General features: G+C 35.7%; 1 protein-coding gene across 3 annotated transcripts in view; it reads left to right on the top strand.

Moving 5' to 3' along the window:
- Window positions 1-17,988, top strand: part of TRAK2 (trafficking kinesin protein 2) — a 67,011-nt gene that overhangs the window by 33,628 nt on the left and 15,395 nt on the right. For all 3 annotated transcript variants that reach the window (XR_006713096.1, XM_045480726.1, XM_045480727.1), the window contains 8 exons: window positions 177-371; window positions 8,023-8,099; window positions 10,080-10,196; window positions 11,460-11,669; window positions 12,567-12,645; window positions 14,339-14,469; window positions 15,149-15,223; window positions 16,279-16,416. Coding sequence is in view for 2 of the 3 variants with exons in the window: in XM_045480726.1 (XP_045336682.1) it covers window positions 177-371; window positions 8,023-8,099; window positions 10,080-10,196; window positions 11,460-11,669; window positions 12,567-12,645; window positions 14,339-14,469; window positions 15,149-15,223; window positions 16,279-16,416 (1,022 nt within the window). In the remaining variant the exon portion in view is untranslated. The remainder of the gene's footprint in view (window positions 1-176; window positions 372-8,022; window positions 8,100-10,079; window positions 10,197-11,459; window positions 11,670-12,566; window positions 12,646-14,338; window positions 14,470-15,148; window positions 15,224-16,278; window positions 16,417-17,988) is intronic.

Here is a 17,988-nt window from a genome sequence, read left to right as displayed (position 1 = left end):
CTAGAGAATGACCAACTATATAGTACCAGCATATATTATTAAAAATCATTGGAGAAATTATCCCGACTAGTGTTTCTGTGGTTATCCTACTTTTAAAAACTAATTTCACTGATATTTTCTCTGTAACTAGTAAATTGGAATATTTTGGATTCATTTACATGGAATCTCCTCTTTAGATGTCTGCTCCAATGAGGATCTCCCTGAAGTTGAGCTGGTAAGTCTGCTAGAAGAACAGCTACCCCAGTATAAGCTAAGAGTGGACTCTCTATTTCTATATGAAAATGAAGACTGGACTCGGTCCCCACACCAGCAGCAGCATGCATCTGATGCCCTCTCTCCAGTCCTTGCTGAAGAGACTTTCCATTATATGAGTGAGTATTTTTTAGCCTTTTAGACTTTGTCCATTGAAATAAAGATGATAAGTATCTTGGTGTTGACTTTTAAAAAGTTTTAAAAGTCATTTAAAAGCATTTAAAAAGCATTTAAAAGCATTCCTAGCCATTGTTCATTGTGTACCTACTTGAACTCAAACTGATTTAACAACACAAAGAGATGATTCTGTGTTATGTCTGAATGTAGAAGGTTTGTCATTCTTTACAACTCTGAGTGTCTGTGGTTGCAAGCATACTCAGATATTTCCGTTTCTTCTTTCTTTTATTTGATACTGTTCTCAGACTGAGTAGAAAAAGGAACTTAAAAAAAAGTAGTTGACAGGCGCCTGGGTGGCGCAGTCGGTTAAGCGTCTGACTTCAGCCAGGTCACGATCTCGCGGTCCGTGAGTTCGAGCCCCGCGTCGGGCTCTGGCCTGATGGCTCAGAGCCTGGAGCCTGTTTCCGATTCTGTGTCTCCCTCTCTCTCTGCCCCTCCCCCGTTCATGCTCTGTCTCTCTCTGTCCCCCAAAAAATAAATAAACGTTGAAAAAAAAATTAAAAAAAAAAAAAAGGTAGTTGAAATTTTAATTTAAAATTTTAAAATTCCTTTATATCTCAAAGCATTTATTATATCAGTAGTTTGATATACTGAGCCATCAGCTTTTTGACCTTATATTTCCTGTTAAACACAGTCATAGAAACTGTGTCAGTCATTAAGAAGCATAGTTTTTGGATACATAAGTAGTTTTAATAATTAAAGTATGGAGACCTTTTTGCTTTGACTTCATTCCAAACATCTGCTTTCAGGTTGAGCTGACTTTTTTTTATTCATTCACTATAAAAATATGTGCATAGTAGCTGTTAGGATATATAAGAAAAGTCTATAAGTTCAACATTGATATAATTGATAAATTATATTGATATAAATTGATAAATTGATAAAATTGTTTTCATTTGAGTTACATATGACATTGCATCAGTTCCTACACATTTTCCCAGTGAGTGCTTCAGTGTTTTTAATGATTGTTGTGAAATGCTCATTTTTCATAATAATTTTTTTAGTAATCATTTTTATAGTAATCATTAACTTGCTTTTAGTAGTTTTCCTAGAACCAGGTTACGTACTACTCAGGAAAAAAATTATAAACATTGTTTAAACTTGAAATTGAATATCAAGAAACTCAAAACTATTTCTTCCTCAACAATTCTTATAAGTAGCTGACTATTAAAGTTCTTAAGGTTTTCTTAACTTTCAAGTTTGAGAAGTTGTTTGCGAATTTCTGAAAAGTACTTATTTTTTATTTCCATTTCTCTTTATTCCATACATTTTTAGATTTGTGAGAAAATTTCAAACTGGAATTTCATCAGGATAAATTTAGTTTTTGTCACTATTTTGATAAAGTGGCACAGAAAGTGCCCCTTTGTTTACTTTTTCTTTGTCATATATGCCACAAGAGGATGGAACTGTAGCTAGAAAGCTGTCTTAAATCACGATTTAACGGAGTTACTTTTAGAGAGAATGTTAAATAAAAATAAATTTCGGAAAATAAATGATAATCAAATTCTAAAATACTTGGGTTTTCAGGACTTTATACAAAGCAAACCATAGTATTCAAGGGAGCAGTTTAAAACTCGAGATTAATAGGATGATACAGATTCCCTTATTCTAAATGTACTATTTTCACTTCAGCAATTTGAAAATTGGACTATATATGATATACTTAAGGTCATGAAGCAAATAAGCTATGATTATAATTGGTCCACTAATACTTTATCTCTGTACTGTAATTTCACTGTTATTTTAAAAGTATCAATTCTTTGGGTTAATCGTTCATTCAAATATAAATAAACTTCATTATGAATTTGTATGTTATGAATATAAAAGATAAGTGATTTACTTCATTTAGCAAATTGACCAATGTTTTAAAAAACAAGATATAAAACATTCTCTGACCCTTTCTAGCAGTTTTCTGTCCCTTTAAGATATCAAGATCCATGGCTCTGAATAATTATTACGTACTCTGACAGGCCGTCCTAGGGTTTAGCTCCTTGGTGCTACTCCAGCCCCTTCTAATCCATACTTCCCTCACATGCCAGTAGATACTTGTACTCATTAAAATGAATTTTAACAACTAATAAAAAAGAGGTGGCCCAGGCAGAGAAACTTCCGTAACACAAAGAAATTGAAAGAGCTGTGAGAAGAAAAATAAATTCAGAGGGAAACATGGGCAGGATTTGGGGTTGTGAGCCTACCTCACATGGATGAAAGGATACTGGTTGTTCTCTGAAGCCCCCACCAAACCAGGAAGAGATTGTTTACTTTTAAAATAGAACACTTGGGAGCAATGGGTGGGTCCAAAAAATGATTCCATCCTACTCCCTGCCATATATAAAGTTTAAGATACAGAATATTTTGCATGCAGAACAGGTCATTTCAGGATTTTCTTAACTTTATTAAGAGAGAGACCCAGAGTGAGCTGTGGAGCAAGCAGTAAAGTCAGAGCACATCATAACAGAAAGTACCGTTTGTTCATGTTAAGGCTAAAAATAGAAACCTGATCTGCCTTTCAGAGTATTTTTTATTTGGGAATAAGGGATCACCTGTACCACTTTCTAATGTGTAAGAAAAAGAGTTGGGGGAAATGATTAGCTTTATAAGTTTTATTTAAGAGATCAACATCACTTGGGAACTTGTTAGAAATGCAAATTCTTGGGCTCCTACCCCATATCTACAGAACCAGAAATTCTAGGACTGGGCACGGCAGTCTGTGTTTTAAAAGTCCTGGTAGTGCTGATGCACACGCAGATTTGAGAACCACCGGTATAAAGCATTGTCAACCAAAGCTATGTGGCCATTTCACAGTGATGTTAATTGGAGGATTTAAGGAATTAGGGAGGTTGTACAATTTTGTAGAGAAAGAAGGTTGTAGAAATAATTACTTCTGGCTGGCAAGTTATACTTTTCCTCAAGGTCTGCCCTCAAAAATTATTAATCTGGGGCGCCTAGCTAGCTCAGTTGGAGGAGCATGAGACTCTTGATCTCAGGGTCATGAGTTCAAGCCCCATTTGGGCTGTAGAGATTACTTAAATAAATAAAACTTAAAAAAAAATAAAGCACAGAACTTAAAAAAAATGACTATACTGTCAGGAAATGAAATATAACTGATAATTAACCATAAGTCAGGTAATGGAAGTTAGCAGATATATATTTACTCTCAACCAGTTCCACAAAATAATTAACTCATATGCCTCAAGACATCTATTGAGTATTATCCATGGAAGAATTGAGAAAATTGTCTCACTCAAATCATTATCAGTAGGGCTTAATTCTCACCTGGAACCCTGTTGAGAAAGGCTGTCGTAGGTGGTACATATCATCAGATGCCTTCTTTTTGTTCTCATTTCTTTTGAAGGCAGTTTTTTGTATTGCAGAAATATTATCTGTAGTATACACCAAGAGCAGCAGTTGTTTATTTGGGGTTAAAACTGTAAGACCTGTCTGTACTTATCAGGAGCTCTGCAGCTTTTACTATGCCATGTGGGAGGTGTGTATTTCATTTTTGCTTTTTGTTGTTTTGTTTTAGAGTTTTTGCTGTGAGAGGGTTGGAGAGATTAGAAGCCTAGTTAGTTAGTTAGTTAGTTAGTTAGTTAGTTATGGGAGAGAGAGAACATGAACAGAGGAAAGGGGCAGAGGGACAGAGAGAGAGAATCCCAAGCAGGCTCTACGTTCAGCACGGAGCCTAATGCAGGGCTCAGTCCCACAACACTCGGATCATGACCTGAGCTGAAATCAAGAGTCGGATGCTCAACTGACTGAGCCACCAAGGGACCCCTAGGAGTCTTTTTGAATTTCAGTAATTGTGGTAAAAACTTTAGACCTTGAAAAGGAACATTGACAGAAATATCAAGCACCATCTCATATAAATTACAGAGATATGGAAATAGAGTAACATTGGCCCTTCTCATCCTGAAAAATGTGAGATTGGGTGGTTGATGTGAAATTATGCAGAATTAGAACTTAAAGTAAGGATTGGTAAAGGACTTATGTATATTCCCCTTCCAGTATTTTTTTCAAGAATGTTAAATTCTCCAAATATTATACCAAAAATGTTGAATGTTAATTAACTTTTATAAAACCAAGTTGCAAGACTGTTCAGTAAAAATGTTTATCATCCACACTAATGTATAATATTTTTTTTAGAGAGTTAGGAATTTCATGTCTGGAAGAAAGGAACATTGCTAATTTTTGTACCACATAACATTTTTATTTTAACAGCTGAGAACTGAAGGGAAAATAAGATTTAATAGGATTGATTATAATAAAATCAGTCATCTTGGCTCTGCATTTTCAGTCGAAGAATTGCAGTGAAGATTTAGTCTATCACTTTGGAAACATTTAGTTGCATTGCCTAAATGCCAAGAGTAAACTTAAGAGCTTTGCCCTACTTTTGGAATCTTCCCAAGTGGCATAGCTACCAGGAGTACTGTGTTAAAGAAGACAAGACAAAACTGATAAGGCCGCAGAGAGGAATTCATTGTGTTTCTGTATGCTTTGTGACTGACATCAGTTGAGCTGCTCTGTGTAATTGAGGTGGCCCCCAGCCTTTGGGGCTCGGTAGTGTATATAGACTGTTCCACATAAAACAAAAATTGGCGGGGCGCCTGGGTAGCTCAGTCAGCTAAGCGTCTGCCTTTGGTTCACGTCATGATCTCATGGTTTGTGAGTTTGAGCCCCGCATCTGGCTCTCTGCTGTCTGTGCAGCGGTGCAGAGCCCACTTCGGATCCTCTGTCTCCCTCTGTCTCTGCCCCTCCCCTGCTTGCGCGCTCACTCTCTCTCTCTCTCTCTCTCAAAAATGAATAAATAAAAACTTTTTAAAAATCCAAAAAAATAAAAATGAAACAAAAATTGTAGAATCCTGGTTGCATTATCTAACTTCATCACCATAATAAATATTTAGGCATTTGAAAATTCATTTTTGCTTTTTGAAACCTCTGAATAAGAGCTGCTATTTTTTTATTGCAAAGATAACATTTATCTTCTTGGAAAATTAGCAAAAGAAAGAAAACAAGAGATCAACCATAATCCCTACCCAGAGATAACCACTAATGTGTATCCTTCCAGCCTGTCTTCTATATCAATGTGTATAAGATATGCTCACGATTTAAAAACAAAAGTGGGATCTGTGTTGTTTTGTAACTTGCATTCACAGATGGATACTCAGTATTTCATCAGATAAAGGCCTTCTGATCTTGGTAGGACTGTGGTAGAAACAGCAGCATGGTGCAGAGCCCGTTACTGAGAATGAGCAGACCCAATTTTTTTCTTATGACCTTGTGAGATGGGAGTTGTTATCACCCCATTATTATCCTCACTATTATTAGTTTCTCCTCAGTAAAATATGTTTTATTCTATACATTTATTTTCTGTATTACTGTGTCCTTTGTTTTCTCTTCCTGTTTCTTCATGTGTGACTTGTAGCTCATAGCTCTTTATTACATCCTTAACTTACTGGTTTTACTTCAGAATAAAATTACCACTTTATCTTCAACTCTGGTCAATCATATAACATAAACTATGTCATATATTGTTTAAATTAGTTTTATAAAAACTTTTTTAACTGAGTCTCTAGGATTCCTAGTTCTTGCTTGGAGTGTTACTCCTGAATTGGTAGTTTTTATTGCTAACTCCACATCAGAACACCTGGGCATCTTTTACTTACTGTGTGTACTGTGGGGCTCCTCTAAATCAATTAAATTAGAGTCTAGAGATAGACCTATCACCCTGGACTACATTTGGGTTTGCAATCATTGGCTAGTTTTCTGTTAATAATTTAGAGCATAGATATGGTTTGATTTTTTTCCCTTAGCTTATTATTGAGGCCAAAAGTAGAGGAGACCTCACACTGTAAGTAAATTATGAAGATTCTGTGGGCCTGTTCCCGTATCCCAGTGGTTAAATTACAGAGCCAGTTTTTCGACTTGTAAATATAAATCCTTGTGGGGTGAAAATGTTTCTATCCAGATCTTTTTAGTTTTCTATCTCATATCACTATCAATCTAGCACTTTGTTTTACTTTTACCTAAGAATAAAACTGTCGTTAATAATTAAGCTCTAGGTAGTTCTCAGATTCATTTTAAGCAGTTTTGCCAGGAAGAAAAATAAAAAGCTAAAATAAAAGTAAAACATGTCTAATGGTGTCTTTTGGGCAACCTCAAGGTTAAGATGGGACTAAGGAACTACAAGTGACTTAAATCATAGTATCTGCTGCCAATACAGTGCATTATTTACAGAAAATTTTAACTCAAGGCTGTTTCACACATACCAGATGTGTTTAAGAGTAGTAACTGTAAACAGTAGTATAACACTTAATAGTATTTTAATACTGCTCATTACATTATCGTATTTCATTCTCCTAGTGACCTTGTGAGATGAGTGTTATTACTTTTATATTATAAATACAGAATATGAATTTTGGAAGGGTTAAGTGACTTATTCAAGTTCACTCAAATCCATAAATTCAGCACTTCTTCTTTAAAGCCTCTTATTTTTTCACACTTCAAGGCAAACTAATTGTAAAATCAGTCTAAATCAAACACAGATCTGTTTCATGTAATGCACTCCAGAATGAAAAGATCTCTCTTTTATTATAAGATCTCTTTTTATTATTATTAAGCATCATTAGCTTAAAAAAGTATCGCTTATTGGGGTGCCTGGGTGGCTCAGTTAACCATCCGACTTTGGCTCAGGTCACGATCTCACAGTTTGTGGGCTCGAGCCTCGCATTGGGCTCTGTGCTGACAGCTCCGAGCCTGAAGCCTGCTCCAGATTCTGTGTCTCCCTTTCTCTTTGCCCCTCTCCTGCTTGTGCTCTGTCTCTCTCAAGAATAAAATATACACTTAAAAAAATGGGTTTTTTTAAAGGTATTGCTTATTGTGACTGTGGAATCATTGGGGTCATATTTGTCATTCTCTTTGGAGCTATAATATGCAATGTATCGACAGTTCCTGAATTTAATGCAGAATTACCGGACTTAAATTATGCAAGTAATAGTGTATTATACAGTTTATCTTATAGCAAAGGCCTAGATATGATAGAGATTATCATTAATTAAACTAAAAAGGATTATGCCTCATAACAGAACTATAAAAAGTCCTACAAGTCCTATTCCTTGTTTATTGATTTTAGCTCACATGATAGATGATCATAGATATTGAAGATAATCACATCAGAATTCTAATTAAATTCATTTGTAATAGCATAACCCCTCACTAAGTCACCCCTCAGGAACTTTAATTTAGATTAAGGTATAAAATAATTGGTGATTTAATCCATTCTTCAGGGCCACAGTCCCTAATGTGAGTGGACCAAAGTTCTAATCTTATTGAGGGAGGAAGAGATAGGAAGTGGTTGCCTGATGATCATTTGATACTTTTTTAATTCATTGTATGATATATATTTTGTTTGTAATAATTGGCCTGTTTTCTGAGTGTCTATTTTCTATTTTCACATATATTTTTAATCTCCTGAAAGGCACTTTTGTAAAAGCCTGGTGTGGTGGTGGTGGTTGTTGTGATCTTTCAACTATTATGAATATTTAAAATTCTCTGTTGTTTCTAAATCCTATAAACAGTTGTTTTAAACTGTCTCAGTTCTAGGCACAGACAGGGTGGAGCAGATGACCAAAACTTACAATGACATCGACATGGTTACACACCTCCTGGCAGAGGTAAGAATATATCTTTTCTTTCTCCAGTACAAAAAGCTAAAACTTGGGGCGCCTGGGTGGCGCAGTCGGTTAGGCGTCCGACTTCAGCCAGGTCACGATCTCGCGGTCCGTGAGTTTGAGCCCCGCGTCGGGCTCTGGGCTGATGGCTCAGAGCCTGGAACCTGTTTCCGATTCTGTGTCTCCCTCTCTCTCTGCCCCTCCCCCGTTCATGCTCTGTCTCTCTCTGTCCCAAAAATGAATAAACGTTGAAAAAAAAAAAAATTAAAAAAAAAAAAAAACAAAAAGCTAAAACTTGAAGATCATTTAACATCTATCAAGTTTGCACATCAAATGAAAAAGGAGGATGTCTTTGTTCTGGGTTGTTTTGTATAAGGTTGTTACAGATGGAACAGCTGGCATTCCAAAGTAGAATGGTTCCTAAAATTTATTGTTATGACGTTGCAGAGGGTTTAACTTTTGTTGTTGCTATTATAATGATGCTGACTTTCTTATTCTAGAAAAGCTATCAAAAAAAAAAAAAGTTGATGGTGTTTTGGTTTTTTTGTTTGTTTTTTGTTTTTTGTTATTTTAATAAATTCCTGCTGTTACCCTGGAGCAGAGCAGCCCATTCAAGAAGCAGCTCCATTGCAAATCAATACCAGCAGTTTGCATCATCTTCCCTTTTTTACTTTCAGTTTGGACTATTATTTGAGCTCACTTTGTCCGTGACATTTTTAATATATAGTGTATCTCTTCCAAATGGCGTTCTTAGAGGTATCTCCTTATACTGCAACTTCAGTTGGTCTTGAAACTGTCTTTCTCTTTAAAGTACCCTTCTCCCCTCTCCCCCCAGCTCCCTAGAACGATTTTGTGTATGCCATTTAGCCTATATTGAAAATGAGATACATTGGGCCTTGAAAATTTGGAGATAATTCATCTACCTCTTTTCATGTATTATAGAGCAAAAGGATAGAGGCTTACTTCTATCTGTATACAGTGATTAATGTAAGTGGAACCCATGCTCATATATAAGGTAGCTAGATGTATATTGACAGTTTTCATCCTACAGGATACAGTCCTCACCACCAACACGTAGATGGGATTCCTACACCCTTGCTAAGTATCACCATCTGCTTAGGACAAATAACTCTTGGTTTGCTTGGCTATTCTATAGGCCTTCCTGCATCATTACCACCAACTTCTTTAGACTCCCTTCTTTATGTTTTAGCAGAACCTGTAACCTCAAAATTTCTAGTCTGCTATCCCCTCTTTTATCTCACATTATCATTCTTGCAACAGTTGACAGTAGGGCTCTTGATTATGCTTTCCTCTAGCCTCTGGCTCTGAATGCATAGAAGCTTTCCCATATTGGAACTTTTTTCAACATATGTACTGTATCATTACCATGTTTAATAGACAAATGCTCAACAAATATTTGTTGGGCTTTCACTGTGTGCCAGGCCCTATCCTCATTTTCTAAAGACTGTATTGATTTTTTAATTCCCCAAAATCATAAATTTAAAGGTTGGGTTTCTTGAGTAATTAATAGGGTGATCAGTAAATCTCACTTGATTTAGGGGTGCCTGGGGGGTTCAGTCAGTTGAGCATCTGACTCTTGATTTCAGTTCAGGTCATGATCCCAGGGTCGTGGGATCAAACCCCACATCGGGCTCCCTACTGGGTGTGGAATCTGCTTGGGATTCTCTCTCTCCCTCTTCCCCTCTCCCCTGCTTACTCTCTCTAAAAAATAAAATAAATCTCACTTGATATCAAGAAGAAAAATGCCCTCTTGCATTTATTACTATGGCCGTCATCCATTTGACCAGTGTGTATTAAACACTATATGTGTGTCAAGCCCTGTGTTTATTTGTGGTATCTGGACATTAAAATGAATCTTGATGCTTTCTGGGACATTCCTTGTGAGTAAACAAAATTGCAGAATTTCTAAACTGCCATTTAAATTTTTTTTGTACTCAGAAGATGTATTTGGTATTTTAACAGAGGGATCGTGATCTGGAACTAGCTGCTCGAATTGGACAAGCTCTCTTAAAACGGAACCATGTCTTGTCTGAGCAGAATGAAGCTCTGGAGGAGCAACTGGGACAAGCCTTTGATCAAGTAAGTCTTTGATCAAGTATTTATAGCATGAAATAATTAGTTACTGAACAATAGAAAAGTTTATTTTTCTGGGTGCCCCTGAAGTGATAACAATAGGTAGATAAATAACACCAGTACATGTTAACTTTGTTGTCAGCCATTGAACTAACCAGTAGAGAAATTAAATGTTATTGTACAGAGAAGTGCTCAAGTGACTCTACCTTAGTCAGTATAAAAAAAATATGGTAGGTACTGTGTTCAGTACCTATCATACATGTGTCACCCTGCTAAGATTCTAACACTTTTTCCTCATCCCTTTGTGTAGACTTTCTGTGTGATCTTATCTTAAATTTATTTTGAAAAAATAACCCTAAATAATAGATACCCAAATGAAGCATCTTTATTCAGAAACCCAAACAAGAAGAAAAGGAAATTTTGAAAATATATTTATTTCATGCAGTAAATATTTTTTAGTGAGAACCAATTTATTATTAACTTGAATGGTTACTTTTCAAATTTCCTTAATTTGTTACTATCTGGTTTCATTAATATTTTATAAATGCCATTATGTTTAATAACATTTGAGCCTTTGTGTTAAAAATAGTTTCTAGAACTATTTCTGGAAGTCATGCAGATTTATACTTAAAAGCTTTAAAGTGTAAGTCTTTAGGATGAGAATTTGAAGGAGGGGTCTATTCTGACACTTGAAAGCTTCTGCAGTTTTGTTTTTAACTGTGAATATATCATTATCTTATGTGAAAATTTCCTCCTACATTCCTATTTATATAGAATATAGGGGTGCCTGGGTGGCGCAGTCGGTTAAGCGTCCGACTTCAGCTAGGTCACGATCTCACGGTCCGTGAGTTCGAGCCCCGTGTCGGGCTCTGGGCTGATGGCTCAGAGCCTGGAGCCTGTTTCCGATTCTGTGTCTCCCTCTCTCTCTACCCCTCCCCTGTTCATGCTCTGTCTCTCTCTGTCCCCAAAAAAATAAATAAACGTTGAAAAAACAAATTAAAAAAAAAAAAGAATATAAAAATTGGCTTTTCACCTAGTACAGAAAAAGCTGTCTTTGTGGAGTTAATGCTCTAACATTATATCTTAGGAAGTATGTGAGGTTCGTTATTCTCTTTTTAGCACTTGTTACCTTAGTCAATAAAATCTAGCAGCTGATTTTATAATTTTATTTTATGGTGAGAAACAATTGCTCCATGAATTAAAAGCTATATTACATGTAAATAATGCAAAATAAAGAACATCTTGTAAATCAAGCCCTTTGATGTGCAGGTTAATCAACTGCAGCATGAGCTGTCCAAGAAAGATGAATTACTTCGAATTGTCTCTATTGCCTCTGAAGAGAGTGAAACTGATTCCAGCTGTTCTACACCTCTTCGGCTCAATGAGTCCTTTAGCTTATCTCAAGGTTTGTTGCAGTTGGACATGCTACAAGAAAAACTCAAGGAACTGGAAGAGGAGAATATGGTTCTTCGATCCAAGGTACATTCAACCGAATTCCCACTTTCCTGTACCTTAAAGGCTGTAAGATTTAGGTCCATGTATTGAGGTAAAATATGGCATAACTAAGGATTTGCTATTGACATTCCAATTAGGAGGTGATAGCAAAGGCATGTGTATTTGCCTTTCATTGTCACTTAGATCCCATTCATTGACAGCTGGATAATAGCAAACTGATAGATGAAATAGAGAAAGCCACAGCACAGAATATATATGTTAGGTAGTTTACACAAATAACTAAATAATTATAACTGTGATAAGAACTATGTTGGAAGATTACAGGGTTTCCTGAACTTGTGTAATGGGGGAGAATCGAAGTCCTACTTAAATGACATTTTAGCTGAAACTAGGGATTAGCCAGGCAGAAAAGTATGGTGGAGGGGAGGCATCAGAGAGAATGAGTAGGCATGTGCAAAGATCCTGAGAGGAATGAGGGGGAGATGTTTGTCATATCCTGTCCCATATCTTTATTTTTATTTTTTTATTTTAGAGAGAGGAAGAGAGAGCACACATGAGTGGGGAAGGGACAGTAAGGAAGAGAGACAGAGAGAGACAGAGAGAGAGAGACAGAAAGAGAGAGAGAGAGAGAGAGAGAGAGAATCTCAAGCAGGCTCCATTCTCAGTGCAGAGCCCAACACGGGGCTCAGTCTCAACGATTGTGAGATCATGACCTGAGCTGAAATCAGGAGTCTGACACTTAACTGACTGAGCCACCCAGGTGCCCCCCCATATCTTTATTTTAGATAAAGCTTTTTGGGTTTTATTTTTCCTTTTCAGCTGGTGAACTTTTATCTTCAGATGAGAATTAAAGGTTTTTTAAGTTAATACTGTAAAGTATTGGAAGATATTATCACACACTGATTTTTTTCTTTCTTGAAGGCTTGTCACATAAAGACAGAAACTATTACCTATGAAGAGAAGGAACAACAACTTGTCAATGACTGTGTTAAAGAACTTCGTATGTATTAATGTGTTTTCTTTCATAGTTTTTGGGCAATTCTTTGATGGCATTTCACCAACTCAGAAGTTAAATCAATGATTTCAGTAGAGGCATCTCAAGAAACAATTTTAAATAATTACTGACAGTCTTGGAATATCATGTTGAGCCCACAACTCTAAGCAAAATACCATATGTACTTTTAAGAAATAGTTTTATTTCACATTGCCATCACTGTTAAAGAAAGGCCTATATTTCTATCAGTTATAGCATGGTAGAGTGAAAATAGCCAAAGCTTTTATTTTGTCAACGGGGAAATAGTCCTATAAAGAATATGATTTGCCAAAGTTAGAAAACTTGTAAGTGGCAGAGCCAGGGCTTAAATGATGGCATAAAACTTTACCTTTAATGAGTATTTATTGGGTGCCAACTATGTGTCTATGAAGGAACATATTTTGGTTTGATGTATTATTAATTAAAATAATTTTTAAAAATCAGAAAAAGGTAGGCTTTACTAGAGAAAGATACATAATTTCTCTGTAAATCTATAACATTTTATGTTGAAAGAGAAGATATGATACATGATACCAATTCGTCTGGGCTGTTGGTGTCAGAATGTAATACCTTAGAGTAACAGAATTTTTGAGAACCACAAAGAATTTCAGTTGAATCTTCTCCATCAGCACTTCCATTATTCACATTTTATACTTTAAAAAATAAAAAGGAAATGACTTTCCCAAGAGCTTAGATCCCAATCTCCTGCCTCCTTATAGTATCCTTTGAACTGTTATAGAGCTTCTGTCAATTTTAAAATAGTTGTATATAACACTGAGAAATAGTTTTGCCACTTGAGTTTGATGTCAGAATTTTTTTTTTTTTTTAACGTTTATTTATTTTTTTGGGGACAGAGAGAGACAGAGCATGAACGGGGGAGGGGCAGAGAGAGAGGGAGACACAGAATCGGAAACAGGCTCCAGGCTCTGAGCCATCAGCCCAGAGCCCGACGCGGGGCTCGAACTCACGGACCGCGAGATCGTGTCCTGGCTGAAGTCGGACGCTTAACCGACTGCGCCACCCAGGCGCCCCGATGTCAGAATTTTTATATGCAAAATTTCCTTCCTGCATGGAATTCTAAAGGTTCTATTTCATGTGCCTGTCAGAATGCTAGGCTAGAAGGATTTTCAGAGGCTTTACGCAGTTTGCTAGGTATCCCAGAAAGTCTGTCTTGTACAGAAACATCTCCATAGCTTTAACAGATTGTGACTGTTGCATTTGAAATGTTCCTTTGTTAAATTTGTTAAGTTTAATTTTGTTTATGAGATTTTATTGATGTCCCTGAAGAGTTCTGAAAGACATAAATGAGATTATGCCTTGGTACTTGCAAACATATATAATTCACCTATCTCTTTTCAGCCTTCTTGTCCCTCGTAAAGAAAAAGATTGAGGCAAAACTTTTAGCTTGCTTGCCTTTACAAGTCACCTCTTTTAGCTTCATTGCCTCCTATTCAGTTCTCAGTATTAGCCTATTTCAGAAGGACCTTTATTTTCCTCTACTTGGTTATCTGGGTTTATTTTTTAAATTAATGTTAAAGAAAAATCCATTCATAATGTTGTCCAGTGTTTGTTACAAAGTAGGATTTAGCCTACAAGCCATAGTTTGCCAACACCTACCCTACATTTATATTAATTTTTAAGTTTTTGTTTTGTTTCCCAGGTGAAACAAATGCTCAAATGTCCAGAATGACTGAAGAATTATCTGGGAAGAGTGATGAACTGATTCGGTACCAAGAAGAGATCTCCTCTCTCTTGTCTCAAATTGTTGATCTTCAGCATAAAGTTAAAGAAGTAGGTTCATTCATTCATTCAACAGATGTTTGTTAAGCATTGGCCTCATACCGTGCACTCTGCTAATTGCTAGATACATTAAGCAAAATAAACATACTCCCTACCCCTTTACAGTGCTTTAATCTGATTACTGTTCTAGTCTTTCTGTGTCGTGAAGTATGAATAACTACTTTCAACTTAGTATTTCTCGTGGCCAGGTGGGGTTAGATTTTCCTTAGAAAGTTGTGATGTGAATTATTGACAAATGATCATTGTCCTCTGAATACCTTAATAGATTTTGTATTCTGCCCATTTTATTGCTCTCATTTGGCTTTTGAAGAGTTAGCTTTTTATAGGTCTCTAGACCGTACCCCTGACAGACACTCTTAAGATGTCTTTAAAAGGGGCGCCTGGGTAGCTCAGTCGGTTAAGCATCCGACTTCATCTCAGGTCGTGATCTCGCGGTTCGTGAGTTCGAGCCCCACGTCGGGCCCTGTGCTGACAGCTCAGAGCGTGGAGCTTACTTCAGATTCTGTGTCTCCCTCTCCCTCTGCCCCTCCCCTGCTCACGGTCTGTCTCTTGCTGTCTCTCAATAATAAATAAATGTTAAAAAAAAAAAAAAAAGATGTCTTTAAAAAAAAGAGAGTAGCCTGTACTTTATATGGAAAGGCTTCACTTGTCTCTTTTAAAATGTTGTTAGCATGTGATTGAGAAGGAGGAACTGAGACTTCACCTACAAGCTTCCAAAGATGCCCAAAGACAACTGACAATGGAGGTAATCAAATCTTCCTTTATCTTGTGTAATATGGTGGGGAGAAGAATGAAGAGTTTGTTTCATCTTCATGAGTAAGAATGATTAAAGGTAATTACTGGATTTTAAATAGCAAGAGATTAAATTATGAGATCTAAGAAGTAAAGCAATTTAAAAATTCTGTCCCTAAAACCAATAACATGACATCTTTCTTGATTAATAGATATAAGATTCTGTAGGAATATGTGACCCTTTTACCAGTTTACCTTAACCCAACAGTTTTTAAATAATTTCTAATAAGTGTTTTTGCAAATATGTCAGAAGAAATACCAAAAATCTTTTGCTTTCAATCCAAATAAAAATTCTATGTATTAGATACAATTTGGTGGTTCCCTGGCATACGTTAAGAATCACCTGGCAGAATGAGTCCTAAATAGAGACTCCCAGGCACCAGCCCCAAAAGTTTCCAATTGAGTAGGTTTAGAATAAGGGTCTAGAATCTACATGATCCACTCCACACACCACACTTGAAGAAATACTCTGAAAATTGTGTACCCTTTTACCATGCTTATGTATCTAACTATAAAGAAGATTCTGAAATAAGGGAGAAGAAACTACTTGTTTAGGATAATTGACCACCCTGGCATCATATACAATACTTTGTAGGCTTGATCTTGTCATTTACAGACTTCAGAGTGACATTTAAAAATATGCATAGCTAACATTATACTAAACCTAACTTGACCATAGCTATTATTCTTCCTCTATAAGTTTTTTTAAGGGTTTGAAGCATTAAATATTGAATTGACAATAATTATGATTACTTCAGCTACATTTCAGATTTTTTGGGAATCATATTTATGTATAATTCTGGCCAAGACATCCCTAATTCTGGTGACTTGAAATATATATGTATACACTCTCCTTGCTTAGTTTGTTTTGGAGTCTTTGTATTGAAATTGTTTCATGAGGTTATCTAGCCCTCTGGATAAAATTAATACTTATCCCAATGGGGTTTATTTTCCTGTTGTCATTTTGAGAATGAAATGAAGTACACTAACTACCATCCTTTTTTTCAGCTGCATGAGTTACAAGACAGGAATATGGAGTGTCTGGGAATGTTACATGAGTCCCAAGAGGAAATAAAGGAACTTCGTAGTAGATCTGGCCCTGCTGCTCATCTTTACTTTTCACAGTCATATGGAGCTTTTTCTGGGGTGAGTTTTTCTGGGAAAGATGTTACATATTTAAGGAAACTTTTTAAGATTAGATTGTCCTGAGAGTGATGTGGTTTCTGGTGGTATAAAGTATCTTGAGAACATTTGTTTCTGTCCTTGTTTCTGGAAGTCATTTATTCATTTAGGCTTTAATTTGTATATTTACATCTACCTTAATACTCTTACTTATGGTAGCCTTTCTTCTAATAGATGACCTTCCAGGTTTATTATAATATATGAGATGAACCCTAAGGAAATTAGGTTTAGGTGTGTGTACCATAGAGCTACTTAAACTTGGGTCATCCTTACCCTAGGCCCACCACATGCCACTTATTCAAATAGTACTCTGAACATCTAAAACCTATTTCAACAGATCTCAAGTCTCTTGGTATATTTCATGCTAGTTAGAGTGTAAGCCCCATGAGGGCAGGATTCATGTTTGTTTAATTCATCAATATATAGTATTATTTGAATTAAAGAGATTAATGAAAACTTGTGAGTCTATGCCAGAATTTATAATATTGGTTCAAAGAATTATTTTAACAGTCTAGTTTGTAAATACTTATAAGCAATTCTGTGAAATATTTTAAAAAACTGAAACTATAAATTATAGTAATTTTTTGAAGAATATGGGAGCAAGACTTTGGTTTTTAACTTTTTATTTTGAAATAATTTTAAACTTAGACTATAATTACAAAAATAGTACAAAAACTCTCATATATCCTTCATCTAGATTCCCCAATTTTTAACATTTTACTACATTTGCCATATCATTCTGTTAGATTTTTTCTGGACCATTTAACAGTAAGAGATACCCTATTAACTCCTAATACTTCAGTGTGTATCTACCATAAACAAGGACACTCCTATATAACTACGCTACAGCTGTCGAAGTCAGAAAACTGTAAGGATATACAATTGATATACATTGATATACAATACTATCATCTCATCCACAGAGCCCTAAGTTTAAATTTTACCAGTTGTCCCAACAATATCCTTTGAAGGATATGTTGCATTTGGTTGTTTCAAAAGGCCTGTTCTACATGCCTTTCATTACCTTTGTAGCATGTCCTCAGTTTGGGTTTGTCTAATGTTTCCTCATGATTAGATTCAGGCATTTATTTTTGGCAGAAATAATGTCATGTTCTTCTCAGTACACTGTAATAGGAGGCTCACATTGTCTATTTATCCCATTACTGATGATGTTAAATTAACTTTACTAAGTTAAGGTAGTATCTGCCAACTTTTTCTATTCTAAAGTTAATGTTAATTGATAACTAATTAAATTAATGTTGCTAATTAACTTTACAATGATGAAAATTGGCAGATGCTACCTTAGCCAAGTGATCAAAGTTACTATTTTGTGGGAAGATACTTTAAGACCTATTTAAATATCCTGTTTTTCTCAGCAAACTTTTATCTGCTATTTTAACACCTAGGGATGGTTCATATCTGACTCAGTTTTTACTAAGATGATTGCCAAATGGTGATTTTCTAATTCCATCATTTTTTCAACATTTATTAACCAACATTTTTTTGTCAGAACCTTTCTGTCTCATTTATTTATTC

This window comes from Leopardus geoffroyi, chromosome C1 (assembly GCF_018350155.1).
Source record: "Leopardus geoffroyi isolate Oge1 chromosome C1, O.geoffroyi_Oge1_pat1.0, whole genome shotgun sequence".
Classification (NCBI taxonomy): Eukaryota; Metazoa; Chordata; class Mammalia; order Carnivora; family Felidae; genus Leopardus; species Leopardus geoffroyi.
The sequence above is the reverse complement of the archived record's forward strand: the minus strand, read 5'-3'. Positions and strand labels throughout refer to the sequence as shown.